The sequence below is a fragment of the Alternaria arborescens genome (assembly GCF_004154835.1).
Source record: "Alternaria arborescens strain FERA 675 chromosome Unknown contig_67, whole genome shotgun sequence".
Classification (NCBI taxonomy): Eukaryota; Fungi; Ascomycota; class Dothideomycetes; order Pleosporales; family Pleosporaceae; genus Alternaria; species Alternaria arborescens.
Window position 1 is genome coordinate 27,602 of NW_021167922.1, and position 16,702 is coordinate 44,303.

Below are 16,702 nucleotides of genomic sequence, written 5' to 3' on the forward strand. Positions count from 1 at the left end.
TCCTCCTCGCCGTGTGAGCGTCAACTGCTTCGACAACATACCAACATCACCATGGCTGTCCCAAACAGAGGGCCTGAGCTGCTCGCAGTCAACATCGCTTTCACCACCACTGCGATCCTGGCTTGTGCATTGAGGATATTTGTTCGTGTCAAAATGGTCAAGGCATTTGGCCGAGATGACTGGTTAATGGTCTTCGCAACAGTAAGTGTGGACTGACCAAATAACTGGGGCACGGCCTGACTAGATGTTCAGCTCTTCTTCATCTCTTACTCAACTTCGTCTTGCGTCGGTATACACTATGGAACTGGACGCCACCACCACGATCTGTCTACCGACGGCATACAAAAGGCAAGGCATGCCTGGTATTTCTGCTATCTGTTCTACTCCGTAGCCATGATATGCGCAAAGATTTCTATCGGATTCCTTCTCCTACGGATCAGTATTCGTAAAATCCATACATGGTGAGTAAATCCACATGCAAGTCATGTTTGCGACACGCACTAAGAATATCAGGATCATCTGGAGTGCAATGTGTGTCTCGGTCATCGCTGGAGGCGCCTTTTTCTTCGTTTGTCTATTCCAGTGTTACCCGGTTTCTTACATGTGGGATCGCACGTCGCAACAAGGAAAGTGCGTTGACAACACTGTCATCTCCGCGCTTGGCTATGTCTACAGCGTGTTCAGCATCATCACCGACTTCACCTTCGCGATTATTCCTGGCTTTCTGGTATGGCATTTGCAGTTGAAGAGGAGGACTAAGGTCGCTTTGATTCCTTTGATCACCATGGGCTGCATTGCGAGTGCGGCGGTCATCGCGCGATTGCCATTCATCCACTACTTCAACGCACCTGACTTCCTGTGTATGTCCCTCCTTAACTACTGTCGTTACCAAGTACTAACTCTACTAGGGTCGACGACTGATATCGCTATCTGGTCATCGGTTGAACAAGGCCTTGCTATCACAGCTGGTAGCCTTGCGACTCTCCGCCCACTCTTCTTCATTGCCATGCACAAACTTGGACTCTCGACGCGCCCATCTGGCGCATATCGACCTTCCGCATACGGCATGTCTGCCCCTTTACCCGGTAACGCCGCCCCGGCTTCCAAAGCCGACAAACTCCGGCCCGACATGTACAAACTCTCAGCCACTGTGCAAACACGCACTTCCGACGACGAAATAACGCGAGATGGATCTTTCCCGAAATCGCCTAACTGGTTCGGTGGCACCGGCGCTCCTCCCAATTCAAAGAAGAGCACGCGCGTCGACAATTCAGACAACGATAGTCAGAGGAGTTTGAGGATCAAGAGCTCAAGGAGCAGTGAGGAGGATAATTTTCAGAACGGCATCTTGGTGTCAAAGTCATTCTACATTACGGATGAAGAGAGGGGATCGGTTCTGTCTGCACCATACCGATGATGAATTTCAGCAATCTACCCACAATCACTTTCCTCAAATCATCTCAACGAAGCCGCCTGGGGTTGCCCCTGATCCTGAAAGACGGACATTACGTCGTTGCGTTTCAGCTTTGATCAAGATTGCCGCATAGACAGAAGGTCTCTCAAGGAAGCAACACCGACACCATTCTCGCATATCGAAAGTGATGCGATCCCCCACATGTTCGCTTGCCCTTGTAACTGCGAACGAACATGACCGTCACTAGCGCCATGGCTTTGGATCTGCGAAAGAAGCAAGACCTAGGCTACAAGACACACGGTTCATCCAGAGCCGAAAAAGGACACCGAAGACTCGTCTCGGTAATCGCAAACAATCTGGAATCCATCCGCCCCACAGCGGCTTGAGTCGCAAGCTATACTTGACTCGCTTGGTTGACCTTGGAATTTATCAGCATCAAGGCGCGAAACACGGGTGCATGATCACCACCATTTATGTTATACCCCATCCTTGTACATTACAAAAGCGACATGACAGTTTTTTATACCCCTGTATACATGAGCATATTCTACCTAATGAACAATGTAAAGATCCTAGCATACTCGAAGGCATGATGTGACAGATGATTATGGACAAGCCAGTAACTTGCTAGATTTCGACTGCCGTCCGGGCGAGTACCTTGGTGTGTGCTATTCCGAGTCCCCGCGATGACATCTCAGTGACACCAGACACTAGGATGCCGCAACCTTAAAAAGCATTGTATGCGAACGCGAACAACAAACTGCCGCAGTCTCGCAAGACTTCAGAACGACACACAAGTAAACGTAAGCTAGCTAGCACCCATTGCACCTGCCTTTACGATCATCTCAACTACCCCTTTCACAACTGTAATCGCTTCGCGATCATCAACGTCCAAACCACCAGCCCCAACATCTGATAATTCCAGCCAAGAGAACCCGCCGAACACCACCGACCGGTCAACGTCGCACCTATGCTCTACACAAACGCTAGATCGACGACTACATCCTTGCACCAATCGAGCGATCAACCGTTGAGGCTACCGTACCAACAACCGACCATGCAAACCTTCTTTTCGCACCACGACACACCAACGGATTTGACCGATTAGTGATGTCGTCGAATAGCTCCGTCATGTTGATGAAAGGGAGATTTAGTGCGCTGTTTTGACCTGGTACGCTATCCGCTCCCATCACCACTCAACCACCGCCGTCCCGTCATCTAGTCTGCATACCACCTAGCATCCTCGTTTCGCTTGGGAACCGACATCGTTTAACGTTTCTCCCTCTACCACCACCCGTGCATATTAGTTCTTCCTCCGATCCCATACATACATACTTCCGCCAATCGTATTCAGACGACGCAGACTCGGGGCGCAAAAGGCCCGATTTTGATCGCGATCTTGGTACGCTAGCATCGCCCGCTCTGCACCAGACCCAACGCTCAAGCCAGGCCTTTCCCTTCCTTCCCGCTACACAATTCCAACTCCCGGCCAGAAGGTCCGTTTGGTACGCTAGGTTAAACCCGATTCCTGACTGAGCGGCAGTGAGCTAGCGTTGCTCCGGTCTTCTTCCAGCCTTTTTCGCCGCGCGGTGGCGGTGGGGGAGATTTACGACGTACATGACCATGGGTTTCAGATGACAGATGTCTGGGAACCGCGGTCCATCTATATATGGGGCTGGTGATTTGGAAGCATCTGGGTTTTTTGTGGAGATAGGTGCCTGCGACATGTGGCTGGCGTGCATCTTAGCTTGATGACATGTTCGAGGTTAGCAGGATCGGAGGCCGATCATAAGGGTTAAGATGGCTCCGGGATCCTGGACATGTCGACGTGTTGCCCTTGTCGGTGATGGAGAATGTGGTGAATAGCATGGATGTCCTGGGCCTCTACGAGTGAAGATGGACAGACAGCGTGATGAGATAGCCGAGGTGGCGAGACGACTGGCAAGCGAGATTGAATGTAATCAAGACTCGGAGAGACAGCTCTGGACCACAGCTCCCACGTGGTCGAAGCGAGTAGGTAAATCACATAGCATAGATCACATTTCATATCTGATTTCAAGTATATACAGAACTTCTACTTCCTGCGCGAATAACGCCCGTTCACGTACAGCACGAGCAGTCATTGCAGCTCGAGTCACGGATAGTAGGCGGCAGAGCACACGTCTTCTGAGGTGTGTAAGGAAGCGTAGTTGTAGGCGGCGCTGGAGCATTGATTGTCGTTGCCTTGACCAGAACCGGGATAGCAGCTCCAGTCGCAAGACGGAACTCACGGTGACCGAGAACTACGTCGTTATTAGTAAACAGAGTTATCACCAAACTAAGGAAGAGGAAGCTTACCCCGTAGCAGACTTCCAATTTCACCAGAGTGCGAAGTAATGGAGATGTACGTGCTATCATCATTGCTGATGATATCGTCAAGCACAGCCTTGGACCTCGCATCCTGGTTTGCGCGCGGCTCCGCGAAAAGCTCAGTCCAGTATGGGTCTTCCTCGGCAAACCCCTTCTCGAACTTGAAGCCGGGGAAGTTCTTCTTGATGTAAGACTTGCTATGACGGCGATCGCAAGTATGCGCACTGATACCCTCTCTCAGAAACTCCTTGACGACAGGCACAAAGGGGTTCTTGCGCGGAAGAGGCACACCCTCAAAGTTAAGCTTAGCAGTGTCGAGACAGCGGTGCAAAGGACTCGTATAGAAAGTCTCGGGCGGAGATATCTTTTCGTCCTTGATGAGATGTTTCCAGAAGGTATTTACGACTTTGGCTTGCTCGATACCGGGTTCTGTAAGCTGCGCATCAGCCCACGTGACGGTGCTGTTGCCGTCCAACTCGGACCAGTAGCAGTTCCACGCCGGGGTGCCAAAGTAGGACTCAGCGGCGTTATGGAAGCCTTCACCGTGGCGGCCCATGAAGAAGAGGGTGTAGCGTTCATTGCGCGGTGCCTTCTTGTTCAGGGTGGAGAGGTAGTGGACGAGACGCTGCCATTGGGTTGCGTGCTTGCGATCTGGGTAGGAAGAGTCGCTTGGGTAGGTTCGGTTAATTAGACCAAAGTTGCTGCTCAGGAAGTCGAAGGTCGAAGGGTCGGTGGTGTTGTCGTCTTGTTGGAAGATACCGGTCACGACAGTGTAGTTGATAGTTTTCGCATGATGATACGCGTTGACCGAAGAGGCCGCGGCCAGAAGACCGTAGAGAAGCGATGGCGCAAGCATGTTGGGCAGATTAAGTATTAGATTATTGCAAGGGAATCCAACGCTTGCCAAGTGGGAGAACATTGGTTCATGGCGTTTATTTAAGACATGCGTGTTGTCGGATGTCTTTGTGCCGGCTGTACAACGGTGAACATGGGGAAGAGCCGTTCATATTGCTGGTAACCAATCATTAGCAAACGTGATTCGGCAGCATTGCCTGACGGGGTTTGGCGCATGAGGAAGGAAGTCGACCTTCCTGTCGCGTCGGTGGCCAAGGACGTCTTGCGATGGGCCGATGAAGATCAAAAGCGTGGTGGAGACGAAGCGTGGTGTATGGTATGGCCGTGATTGGGAGGAAAAACTCATTCGACGTGCTCACGATGCTGCACATGGAGGACTTGTGGTCCACGAACCCGGTTTCCGGTGCTGTCAAACCACTTGGGGAACGAATTGACTGGAAAAAGTGAAGCTGCTTCTGACATCCATGGAAGCCATATGGAGGAGCTTGATCTCGAAGAAGTACAATGGGAAATTGAATATGTGGTATCCGACCACTTCGGTGCTTATGTTAGATTGCGACAAGAGATGGCATCTCGCTGTCGGACACGGTCAACCCAAAAGGCTTGAGTGAGCATGTATAGTGCACATGCAGTCAAGATATCAGGACCGAGACTGCCGCGATGTCGGTGTTGAAAGTGAAAGGTCGCCCACGTGCAAGAAGTACCTGCCAAGGCCATCGGCTGCAGCTGCCCTGGCCCCAGCCGCGGCTCCACAAAAAATGTTGAAGCTGTCGCGAAGAGCATTCTCAACTGCACAGCATCCTTAGCTCAAAGATGTTCGAGAACTTGTGCGCGCTCCCAGTGGAGCACGATATTTTTGTGCAAGCGATACATCCAGAAGAGCCCGTTATATCTGTAGGCTTGGCTAGCGGCCATGTCCAGACTTTCAGGCTGCCTTCTGACGCGACCGACGACGACGACGACGATGATACGGCGCCAGCCTCGGAGAAAGGCTTTGGTACCATAGACAATGTCTGGCGCACACGGCGACACAAGGGAAGCTGTCGAACACTCGGATACAGCGTTGATGGTACGTCGCTGTACTCGGCAGGAACAGATGGCATCGTCAAGGTCGCAGACTCCATGACCGGCCAGGTCACTGCGAAGATTGCTGTACCGCTCGATCCGTGAGTAGTGACATTGCAAGAATCACGTGAGCTTCATTGACACTTCGCAGCGCCAATGGTGGCATCGATGCGCCTACGCTCGTCTACGCCCTTTCTCCGCAATCGCTCATCCTCACAACCGACTCCGGCGCACTGCACATCTACGACATTAGGAACCTCAAGGGTGGCGAAAAGGTCTCCCTGAAGCCCGAAAACTCACACCGTCCGCACGATGACTACGTCTCCTCCCTCACACCTCTACCACCCACGCAAGCGAGTACCAGTGGCTTCAGCAAGCAATGGGTCACAACAGGTGGCAGCACACTGGCAGTCACCGATCTGCGGAGAGGAGTCATGGTTCGCAGTGAGGACCAAGAGGAGGAGCTGCTTTGTTCCACCATTGTCACCGGGCTACCAAAGAAGGGCTCGAGTGTAGGTGAGAAGGTCATAGTAGGTGCAGGCGACGGTGTTCTCACACTGTGGGAGCGCGGAGTATGGGACGACCAAGACGAGCGCATCATCGTCGACCGCTCCAAGGGAGGCGGCGAGAGTCTGGATTCCATCACTGTCGTACCAGACGGTGTTGGACCTGGCGGCAAGCACATTGCAGTAGGCTTGGGCAACGGAGACATTCGTTTTGCTAAGCTCGGCCCGAATAAGATTGTCTCGGAGCTCAAGCATGATGAGCTGGCCAAGGAGAGCGTCATTGGTCTCGGTTTCGACGTCACTGGTCGCATGATAAGCAGCGGTGGAAAGACCGTCAAGGTGTGGGGAGAGAAAACCTGGCAGGACGTTGATGAAGACGAGGAGGAATCTGACAATGGCAAGCGAGACCACGAGAGCGAGGATGATGGTGATAGCGACGAGGATATGGATGATAGCAGCGAAGAGGACGAGCCAAAGCAGAAGCGCAAGAAGAGAAAGAAGAACAAGGGCGGGCAGGCCCCGGGTCACGGCATCACTCAGTTTCTTGGACTTGCGGACTGAAGCAGCCGTATCGGGTGTTGTTAACGACAGCGAAGTAATGTATAAACCATTCCCAAACATTTGTTGTCGCCAGCTCCTGCCTATTCATAATGGCCCCCACTCCGAGTCGGGCCTAGGCCCGACTGTCGTACCTGCTGAAACTGCGACCTCACTTCCCACCTCAGTTCCAGCATCACCACTACAACAATATGGCTAGTTATAAAAAGTCCTATTCACATATCGAGCATGCTTCGACTTGTCCATGCGCAACGAATGCGCAAGGTGCAGTGCTTCCGCCCAGCTCAGTACGCCGGTATCGCTTACTAACTCGTGATGTGTCAGATGACTGCAACTGCTTCTACTCTGCTCTCTCCAAGACGGCTGTATTCCAGCCCGCTACGCTCGAAGGCCCCGCCGGTGTTGACGGCCGGCTAGATGAGATTGCACAAACGCATGTCAGAGATTTTGTGGCGGAGAAGAGGTCTCAGGGGGGCGAGCGACCTAATGTGCCCCCGTCGAAGCTTTATCAACCGCTCATAGACGGCGAAATACGCGTCTTGGAGTTATATGCAGGAGAACCCGGGAGTTCACTTAAAGGAGCTCTACACACAGTTAGCATCGACTTCTCGCATCCTGCAAGAGAGGAGCAGTATACTCAGCCTTTCGACAATCCAGCAAACACGAGCAGGAGAACCTTGACCTTCACGAGGCATACCAACCATGCCGTTTCGCTTGTTACAGGGGGACCCGTGTGGTTTACCGCACTGAGCTATGTCTGGGGCGCACCCGTCTTTGACCACACAGTAGCGTTCGAGCATGGTGAGTTGAAGATTACAGCAACCCTCGCAGGGGCCTTGGAACACATGCGCTCCACTCAGCATAGTGTGGTCATGTGGGCGGACCAGATCTGCATCAACCAGGAAGACAAGGCAGAGAAGGTGCAACAGATCCCACTCATGGGGATGATATACACACATGCGACGGAAACCCTTATATGGCTCGGCGACGAAAACGGAGAGGACCCGGCCCTCGCATTAGACTTGATGGAAACCGTCTACGTGCGTCTGCAAGGGACCGATGCGCAAGTAACGCCCGCCGAATTTTCGAGGCTGGACTTTCCGCCCAGCGATGACCGAGCATGGTGGGCAGTCCGCCAATTCCTCCGGCGACCCTGGTTTGGCAGGCTGTGGACCATTCAAGAAGCTGTTCTTTCAAGAAACCTGTTTGTAAAATGCGGCAAGGCAGAGGTCTGCTGGGATGACTTTGCAGCGTGGTGTTACGACTTGAGAGAAACCCACATTCTCAGCTGGCTAACAGCAGATGTTGTGCTGAAGGAGAAATACGGCGAGGTCACTAATGCTTGGACGCTGCCACCACAAGGGGCGACGGTAGTCAATTCGATACAAGCTGATCGCCTGCACGGCTTGACACTTGTCCAAAAAGAAGCCTTACTGACTATCCTGGAGTCTACGCGGTATGCTCAGGCGACCGAGCCGAAAGACAAGATTTACGGCGTACTGGGTATAGCAGATTCGACCGTCGTACCGGATTATAATGGATCCACCAGAGAGGTATACCACAATGCCTGCCTGACGGAGATTCCGCTGCGTATATACGAGCTGCTGAGCTGCGTCGACCACGAGGAGCCGCTTCGGCCATCATGGGTACCAGATTGGAGCGCACCTCGTGTGACAAAAGCCCTGGGCTACTTGACAAAGTCTTGGGCTCTATATTGTGCGGGCGGTAGACCCGTCACAGGCGCGCAGCTACCCAAAGTGGTCTTGAGCGATGACAAACGCGAGATCACGCTCTGTGGTAAGGTCGTCGATACAATTGCCATCATAGGCAATGTTAGCAACGACCCTTTCCTTGATATCACCAATCCGCCGCTGAGCAACAGTGATTTGAGATCCTACACGGAGCTGGTCATGGGTGCAGGTCGAACACAGACCTACCTCCTACTAGGCACTTCAACCTACGAGGCCTTTCTACACACACTACTGGCAGGACGCGATGGCACAGGCGTCTTAGCTCCCTCCGCGGATCACAGCGAGGTCTTTGGCTTAATTCTCGATGCCACGACAGGAAAATCTCTCTCCCTTCCCGGCCAGACTATGAGCATCCGGCGGCAGAAAGGCTACTTCAACCTCGACAGTCTCAAGACGAGGAAGCCAGCCAAGATCTTGGAAGACTTGAATACGGCGCTCCGGGCCGCCTTAGAGATGCGGCGATTTGCTGTAACCGAGAAGGGCTACTTTGCGCTAGTGCCGAGAGGTGTGCAAGTCGGTGATAAGGTCGCTGTATTCGATCGAGCATGTGTACCTTTTGTGATAAGGCAGATGCAAGTTGAAGGGGATGGCAAGAAGTTCGAGCTTTTGGGCGAAGCATACGTTCATGGTATCATGAAGGGGGAAGTAATGGCTATGGAGGATATCGAAGTTCAGGATATCACGCTTCTCTGAGTGCATCACATGCGGTCTATCATCTCGACAGACACCCGCACATCGCGATCCGGTCGGCACTTCTACACTAGCGGCAATGCGTCAACCAGGACGTGAGCAAGCCTCTTCATATGAGGCGGCACTCTATCCCCGGGTATCTTGGCATTTTTCGACCCTGCAATTTACACACGGCTAAGCCATTGGCTAAAGTCAAGCTCGCTTAAGCCTTTCGAAGAACATTCGACACGTCTTAATACATTGCCTAATCTAATCGCGTTGCAATTACAGCGATGCGGCCTGGCTGATCCGGGTTTTGGTAAGTATAGCGCCGGATGGTAGCACGTGGTTGGGGTGTGTGAAGTCGTGGCACGGTATGCAGTTGGTGGACACGAAGGAAATGCTCCGCTCGCCTGGGGTAGTGAAGTTGGACTTGTACGCATTCGGAAATGTAGATGCAACATCATCGGGCATGTAATATATCTGCAAACCTTGGGTTTGAGTCCGAGGCTTGGGTGGTGGCGTGGAGAAGTTAGTTATAAGCAACACGGACGACATGAACATCACAGCATCGAGCTCAACCCCAGCACTCCAACCAGAACAAAATCAGCCTTTACAATGAAGCTCTCTACATCGCTCGTTCTCGCTGCAGCAGCTACCTCAACATCCGCACACACCATCTTCCTCAGTGTCAATGGCGGCGCAGTAGGAGACGGTGTCCGCGTCCCCACATACGACGGTGTAAATCTCTTGTTCCTCCAAAGCCCACTGTTCTCCATCTAATCCCTTTCGCAGCCCATAAACGACGTTTCCTCGAACGACATAGTCTGCAACGGCGGCCCAAACCCCACCGCGAAAACCTCCACCGTCATCACCCTACAAGCCGGCAGCACCGCGAAACTAACATGGCGCCACACCCTGACTTCCGGTCCTAGCGACGTCATCGATTCAAGCCACAAGGGACCCGTCATGGCCTACATGAAGAAAGTCAGCGACGCAAAGACCGATTCAGGTATCGGCGGAGGCTGGTTCAAGATCAGCGAGGATGCCTTTGACGGCTCGAAATGGGGTGTTGACCGGTTGATTGCGAACCAGGGCGTGCAGACGGTTACGATTCCCAAGTGCATTGCGCCGGGACAGTATCTGCTGAGGGGTGAACTGATTGCACTGCATTCGGCCAGTTCGAGCATGGGCGCGCAGTTTTATATGGAGTGTGCGCAGATTAATGTTACGGGTGGGGAGGCGAGTAAGACGCCGGCGACGGTTTCTTTTCCCGGTGCGTATAAGCAGAATGATGCGGGGATTTTGTACAATTTGTACACTGGAAGTAAGACGTACACGAGTCCTGGACCGGCTGTGTTCAAGTGCTAGATGATGTGGTGGGAGGAAAATATTGGATTGTAAATAGCTCGTAGACTTTGGCATAGGATATCTTACACCAACTTCAGTGTCAATCTTTCCCAACTGGCGGCATCAAACGTACGCAGAAACTGCACTCCATTCATGTTCCTCGGCGCTGTCATCTGCGCTATCCCAATCCGCTGTGCAACTTTCGCCTCCCTGTCAACCCAGCTGAGCAGTAGTAAGTCCACAGACCTGTCGTTGTCCTTGAATACCAGTATGGCCCTTTCTTCATGGTAGGATATATCGCCCATAAGGAACATACAGCAATCATAGGGCGCAGGCACGTCCAGTTGGTCACCCCTATCGAGATCGATCCTGATATGACCAGAATCACTGAAATGAGTACCGTACGCCTCTCTCAAAAGCCAACCAAGATTTGCGTGCGTAAGACATGCGCCTTCCACGGTGATGTAGGAACCCTCAAGTACAGCGCCGTAGACATTATGCTCATCCTGTAATATCATGTGCTGCTCGATTAAGTGGGGATTGAACTTCTTGACACAGGTCGTCTTTGTATCATGGGTGGATGTTTGTGGAATGTCGGTCACCCAACTCACTCCACCTTCCGCACCGGCCCAACTCCAGCTAGGCGCTATATATAAAGGCGGCGAAGAGAGCTCCCTCGGCATTCTGATCCAGCCTAAACCAGGTGCTAGATGTGCGCTCCAGATACCCGCCAGATACTCTCCGAGTTCACCGCTATGATTCAGCATTCTTGCGACACCGGCGATAGCGTGGAGTTTGTCGGTTGGCACTGTCAAAGAGCGGAATGAATAATCGCTGACACATCGACCCCAAATGTCGTTCATATTCAAGAATGCGCCGCTGAACCTGCGTTCCAGCACCTTCTCCCCGCGGTGATAGTAGGAGTGGAGTACGGTGTTCTTTTGACTCAAAGCCTTGGAGATATATTGTTGGCACAATGACTTAACATATCCCTGACTAAAACATTGTCCGTATTGCGCGATGTCTGAAGCTTCACACCGGAACTCTTCTGCACATTCCCAAATCATCTGCCGTTTCGTGTAGTGTAAGATGCGGGGTGCCAGCATTCTCTCTTGCGCAGCCCAGCCACGCGTGGCCAAGACAGATTCATCAATATCGGCGTCTGAGAGGAGTCGACTTTGGCACAGGTAATACCTTTTTTCTCTACCCAAGATAGGTGAGTAAAGTACACTTCGAGCTGTCAGGATGCCTTCACTACTATCTTTAGCAGCAGTTGCGGAGATCATGAGAGTCGACAGCCCATAGTAAGAAGCCATTTTCCCCGCTTCCTTGGCCCAGTCCTCAGTATTGTCTTGAATGATACATAGTGCGTCTATCCAGAGGTATCGAAAACCTAACCGCCGCGTGATCTCGATCGCGTCTTTGAAACTTTTCGGGAGCAGCTCAAGTTTGATAGCTTCTTGGTATTGAGACAACACCGCGTTTGTGAGCGTCACCAGTCCTTTGCTACCCCAACAGTGGGACAGGATGACGTATTGACCCGACGCGCCATTAGATGTTCGCAGTTTAAGTGGTACAGACGGATTGACTGGAATTTCGATAACCCGCTTTGGAAGTGCAACTGGAGCCAGCGGAGAGCAGGCATTATGTCTCATACACTGGCTTATCCACTGCCTAATCAAATCGAGACAGCTGCTTTCACGCGGGTCGGAAGGTACCCGTCGCATGCCAGAGATAATGTAGTATAATGACATATCTAAATGGTCTCAAATCAATGATTGAATCGCTCCGAGTCGCATTGCAACACACCTGTCCTATCTTCCTCAGTACAAATTCCGAGTAGTAGATCAGAATCTGGTTGCTGAGATATATCTGTAGGTTCAGAAGAAGCCCGCGCGACCAAGCCTTGATTTTGTAGGATGATAATGCGGCCTGATAATCCCAGTATGCGATTACCCCAGCGACCTGAGTTTCGGAGGAGCGCACAAAAGAACGCACAGCCACCACAACCACCGCGGCTGGGCCCGACACTATAAGACCTGAGAAGCAGTTCGTCATAAGGTCCAAGAATTTGTTCTTTCCGAAAACGACGGTGTAGGTCGAGTTCCGAGCAGACGCTGCATAGTTCCATGTTTGTACTTTGAGTAAATGCTGCTAGTATTCGGAAGGGCGAAGAAGATAGGGATAACTCCTGGCGTGCTGCAAACCCTCATCGGTGGATGTCTGAGTCCTGTGACTTCGCGAGGCTGGTGACACTGTGGGTTTGAAAGCGACCAAGAGCATCGAAAAACAGCGATGCTATCTCATATGAGGTTATGTTGAACTAAACCAGAATCGCATCGAAGAGGTGTCATGGTGAATACCGAGGTGGATTGTGGCATGGCATGATACGTCATGTCAGCGCCGAGCGGCTACACTGGTCTCGTGACTTCTGGGGGTTAAGATCGGAAGCGATCAACTTTGTGAGGGGTAGCATTAGGAAACACCCTGGAAACGCAGCGACAACGTTTTCCATCAGGCATTCGTTAGAGAGGGCGTGGCTGGTCGAATGGGAGACATGGATTAGCAGAGCCGCAAATTGGGGAAGCGCGTCATGATCCACTTTGCGCAAGCGCATCCGCCGACACGTCCCATTCCGTCTTCGTCCTCAACTATTGTACGAGTCTTAGATACGCCTAATGCTATGCGACATACGAATTTCATCATCGAGAGGCGTAGCGCTATCGAAAAAAGGCCCTGCGAACAGTGCGAGGCGCTCAAGTAGGGTGGACATTGAACAACTTGAGCTTACTCATCGGCAAGTGGGAACGAAGTTGACTTCTACCTAGTTGAGCTTCGTAACGCACAATCCCCAAACGAATGCTTAAGGAAGATTGTGTGGGATTTGGCTTCGGCATCGATAGGTCTGATGTTTTCCTCAGTAAGCCCATTCTTTCTTGCTACCACCGGGGCACCCAGGAGTTCCATAGTATCCGCCAACGATCCAAAGATTTACATCAACTACAGCCCAGATACCCAGGCCACCAAGAGTAATAGTCTTGAAGACAGCCAAAACCCAGTGACGCGCGTACCAATGGTCTACACCGAACACGCCAAGCCAGAAAGCTAGCAAAGTTGCTGTCCGTTCCTGCTTGTAGCATCTCTCCGTGTCTGCGCGCTCGTTCCATCCACCCCAGCTCCTCTTGTGAAGAGGTGCATACTGCTCTGAGACTGGTCCGTGTCAATAAATCGAAGAGATGCCAGCTGAAGAGCCTCGAGAGATATTTCCTACCGGGGATAAAGAAGAATATGGAAGCAAGAACCACGATCAAGAGCAGTTGAGCGTGCAGATAGTGACGCCATCGTACTCCGAGGCTGCGCACATGCCGTTCGAAGTCAGTGAGAACGACTGCCATGGATCTTGGAAGAATGTTATTGTTTGTGGAGTGCGTCTCGATTGACGTGCTTCGGCAAAGTATGACGGTGCCTTCACCCGGAGATCCTGTTGTTTGAAAAGGATCACCAGAAACGTGAATAAAGACTTGCTGTAGACATTCAGTACAAAATTCTGTTGACCGACGAGGAATCGGCTCAACTGACACGCGCTGGCAAGGCTCAGTGGCTTTTCCGGTAAGGCACAGCCACAATTGTTAGCGTGAGACAAGGCATGGACGATTTAACCCATCGCGATCTAGCGGCGGCTGCCTTGCCAGCTGGATGATCAACCAACATCATCATGAATCCGCGGACCCGGGCAAGCCAAGGACGGCAGAACATTGCTTTCGGTATTACCTTCGACCTTATCCGTCGCATCCGGCGACCATGGATGCGAGCCTCTTTGCACAAAGTCAGAGCCTCATCAAGCACATCTGCACCGCTTTGTCAATCCTCTTGGCCATCCAATTAGGGGCTATACTCTTTCCACATGCATGCTTCTCATCAGCTTTCATATATGTTGTCCACAGTCTATACAAATACTTCTCGCCCGATTTCGAAACAGCTTTGATAAACGGGTACATCCGGCCGATCATCGGATTGCGATTGTGCTGGCGATGCAGGCTCTTAACATACACGCCCCCAGGTTGCAGAAAGCGACACTTTGATAATGCAGCACAACTCAAAGTATCTGGCTCGAAAGGCTGTTGGCTCTGTCATGCAGTAAACGAACAGCTTCTGCAATCTCAAGCCGACTTCGAGAACCCGCCCAAACACCACCGGCCTGATGATCTTCGCACACACCATCTTTTGCTGTGGTTTGCTGAGCGAACTGAAACCAGTAGTGGTTTTCTTGACCACCTCAGAGGCAAGAGTATGTCGGCTGTGTAAACTTCTATATTTATTGGATACTAACTTTTCGCGGCAGGCTACATCGCGTATATCTATGGGCGACATACTCGCGACATAGCTCTAGATCCATCTTCGGAAGCTAGTTTCGGCTTGGTGAAGGAGTGGGTGGGAAGGTGCGATAAACAACATAGTTGTTACCAAGGCAATCACTCGCCGCTACCATCCCGAGTGATCGACGTCGGCGCAGAAACGCCATACCTGTTTACCTCGGATGGTCATCATGCCCCATATATGACACTCAGCCACTGTTGGGGAGGCAAGCAGCCACTCACTACAACTACTGCCACACTCAAAGAGAGGTGCATCGGTATATCTATGGTATCTTTTCCTGAACTTTACCGTGATGCGGTAACCATAACTCGGAAGTTGGGCATACGATACCTCTGGATAGATAGCCTTTGTATACTTCAGGATTGCAAAGATGATTGGTCAAGAGAAGCGGCCAACATGGGCGACATATACCGGCTATCGTATCTGACCCTGTATGCTCTCAGTTCTCCTGACTGTGGTCATGGAATGCTGGTCCAACGACATGACCTAGCATCAGCAGAGACGCCATCGCTCAACAACGCCCCCAGTCTCGAAAAGACAAGAGCACACGTTTTCAGGACTGCACCGCTTTGTCAAAGAGCTTGGGCACTTCAAGAACGACTTCTATCGCCCAGGCTCTTGTATTATAGCGATGGAGAAACGTTCTGGGAATGTCTTGCGCACACAGCTAGGGAAGGGAACCATCGCATCATCCCACACAAGCCAACCCCGTATCGCTACGAGAGCTATGAATGCCCTCAAGTAAGGATTCAACTTGTCAAGCCATTGGAAGATAACCCCTCGTTCCCAGTCTCTATACCGTCCGACTGGCAGATCATAGTGTCGGAATACTCACGCTGCCGTCTGACTTACCGTTCGGACAAACTGCCCGCTTTGTCCGGGTTGGCATCCATGTACCGAAGGAACACAGGCTACACCTACGTTGCAGGCATGTGGACAGAAAACCTAGCAGATGAGCTCCTATGGTTCTGCCCTCTTGAACAAGACTACCAGCCCCAAAACGTTGAAGCTAGGAGTACGCTGGTTTCGGAACCCTCCTGGTCTTGGATCTCTACGGATCTTGCTGTCCGATTCAAGGCGTTAGGCAATATCACCGGAAGATGGTTGACGGACTTTGAGCTTATTCAACTGACAGGCACCGATCAAGCAGCAGATGACGACATCCCCTGTGTACTTACAATTCGAGCTTATTTCTATCGGATATCTCTCCAGATCTCACACGCTTCTAGGAGCTGTATCCTACTCGATGGTACGGGTTGTGAGAAACTCGGCAGAGGAGTTCTGGATGTGCCAGGTGGGTTATTCATCGTCCCAAGATCATGCGCTGCGATAGTCCTCAGGCGAAAGCTGCAGATAGGTCAAAGAAGCATGTTTCAGCCATTGCCATGCATGACGTATCTACTCCTCGTCGTATCCGCTCCTGATGCTCAAGGAGAAGAACGCTGGAGAAGGATTGGACTTGCCTGGACTACCCGGTCTTTGACATCTGCACCAGAAAAGTCGCTGATCAGGCTAGTCTAGATGGCTTGTCTGGAGGCAAAGCATGAATGGTGTTCGTAAAGACTGCTCGTGCCGTAGTGGATACAGTGGATAGATTGCGCAGCGGCTGGCGTTTCGGCGATAGACAGCCCATCCGTGGCGGTTTTCGCTTACTTACGTGGCAGCAGCCCCGCTGTCCACTATCAATGGACTCTCATAGAATTCATCCTACTTTACCTGCTGCTTTCTCGTAATTCAGACGTACTGCCCCACATTCATCAACCATGCGTATCTCAAGCATGCCTAAGGCAAGATCACGACGTCTTTTT

At 51.7% G+C, this 16,702-nt stretch overlaps 6 protein-coding genes across 6 annotated transcripts; 4 read left to right on the plus strand and 2 right to left on the minus strand.

Moving 5' to 3' along the window:
- Positions 1–51: 51 nt before the first annotated feature.
- On the plus strand, positions 52–1,417 carry AA0111_g12123 (hypothetical protein; the record flags this gene model as incomplete). The annotated part of the gene is made up of 4 exons (XM_028646067.1): positions 52–201; positions 253–461; positions 514–860; positions 909–1,417. 4 exons carry the CDS (start codon positions 52–54, stop codon positions 1,415–1,417), a joined length of 1,215 nt encoding a protein of 404 aa, XP_028500284.1.
- A 2,097-nt stretch (positions 1,418–3,514) lies between these two features.
- AA0111_g12124 (hypothetical protein) lies at positions 3,515–4,619 on the minus strand (the record flags this gene model as incomplete). The annotated part of the gene is made up of 2 exons (XM_028646068.1): positions 3,515–3,696; positions 3,752–4,619. 2 exons carry the CDS (start codon positions 4,617–4,619, stop codon positions 3,515–3,517), a joined length of 1,050 nt encoding a protein of 349 aa, XP_028500290.1.
- Positions 4,620–5,431: 812 nt separating this feature from the next.
- Positions 5,432–6,750, plus strand: AA0111_g12125 (WD repeat-containing protein; the record flags this gene model as incomplete). Its single annotated transcript, XM_028646069.1, has 2 exons — positions 5,432–5,784; positions 5,835–6,750. The coding sequence occupies 2 exons, from the start codon at positions 5,432–5,434 to the stop codon at positions 6,748–6,750; spliced, it is 1,269 nt and encodes a 422-aa protein (XP_028500283.1).
- Positions 6,751–6,938: 188 nt separating this feature from the next.
- Positions 6,939–9,191, plus strand: AA0111_g12126 (hypothetical protein; the record flags this gene model as incomplete). The annotated part of the gene is made up of 1 exon (XM_028646070.1): positions 6,939–9,191. The coding sequence occupies one exon, from the start codon at positions 6,939–6,941 to the stop codon at positions 9,189–9,191; it is 2,253 nt and encodes a 750-aa protein (XP_028500282.1).
- A 594-nt stretch (positions 9,192–9,785) lies between these two features.
- Positions 9,786–10,538, plus strand: AA0111_g12127 (hypothetical protein; the record flags this gene model as incomplete). The annotated part of the gene is made up of 2 exons (XM_028646071.1): positions 9,786–9,908; positions 9,963–10,538. 2 exons carry the CDS (start codon positions 9,786–9,788, stop codon positions 10,536–10,538), a joined length of 699 nt encoding a protein of 232 aa, XP_028500281.1.
- A 2,896-nt stretch (positions 10,539–13,434) lies between these two features.
- On the minus strand, positions 13,435–13,912 carry AA0111_g12128 (hypothetical protein; the record flags this gene model as incomplete). The annotated part of the gene is made up of 2 exons (XM_028646072.1): positions 13,435–13,727; positions 13,789–13,912. 2 exons carry the CDS (start codon positions 13,910–13,912, stop codon positions 13,435–13,437), a joined length of 417 nt encoding a protein of 138 aa, XP_028500280.1.
- Positions 13,913–16,702: the final 2,790 nt, after the last annotated feature.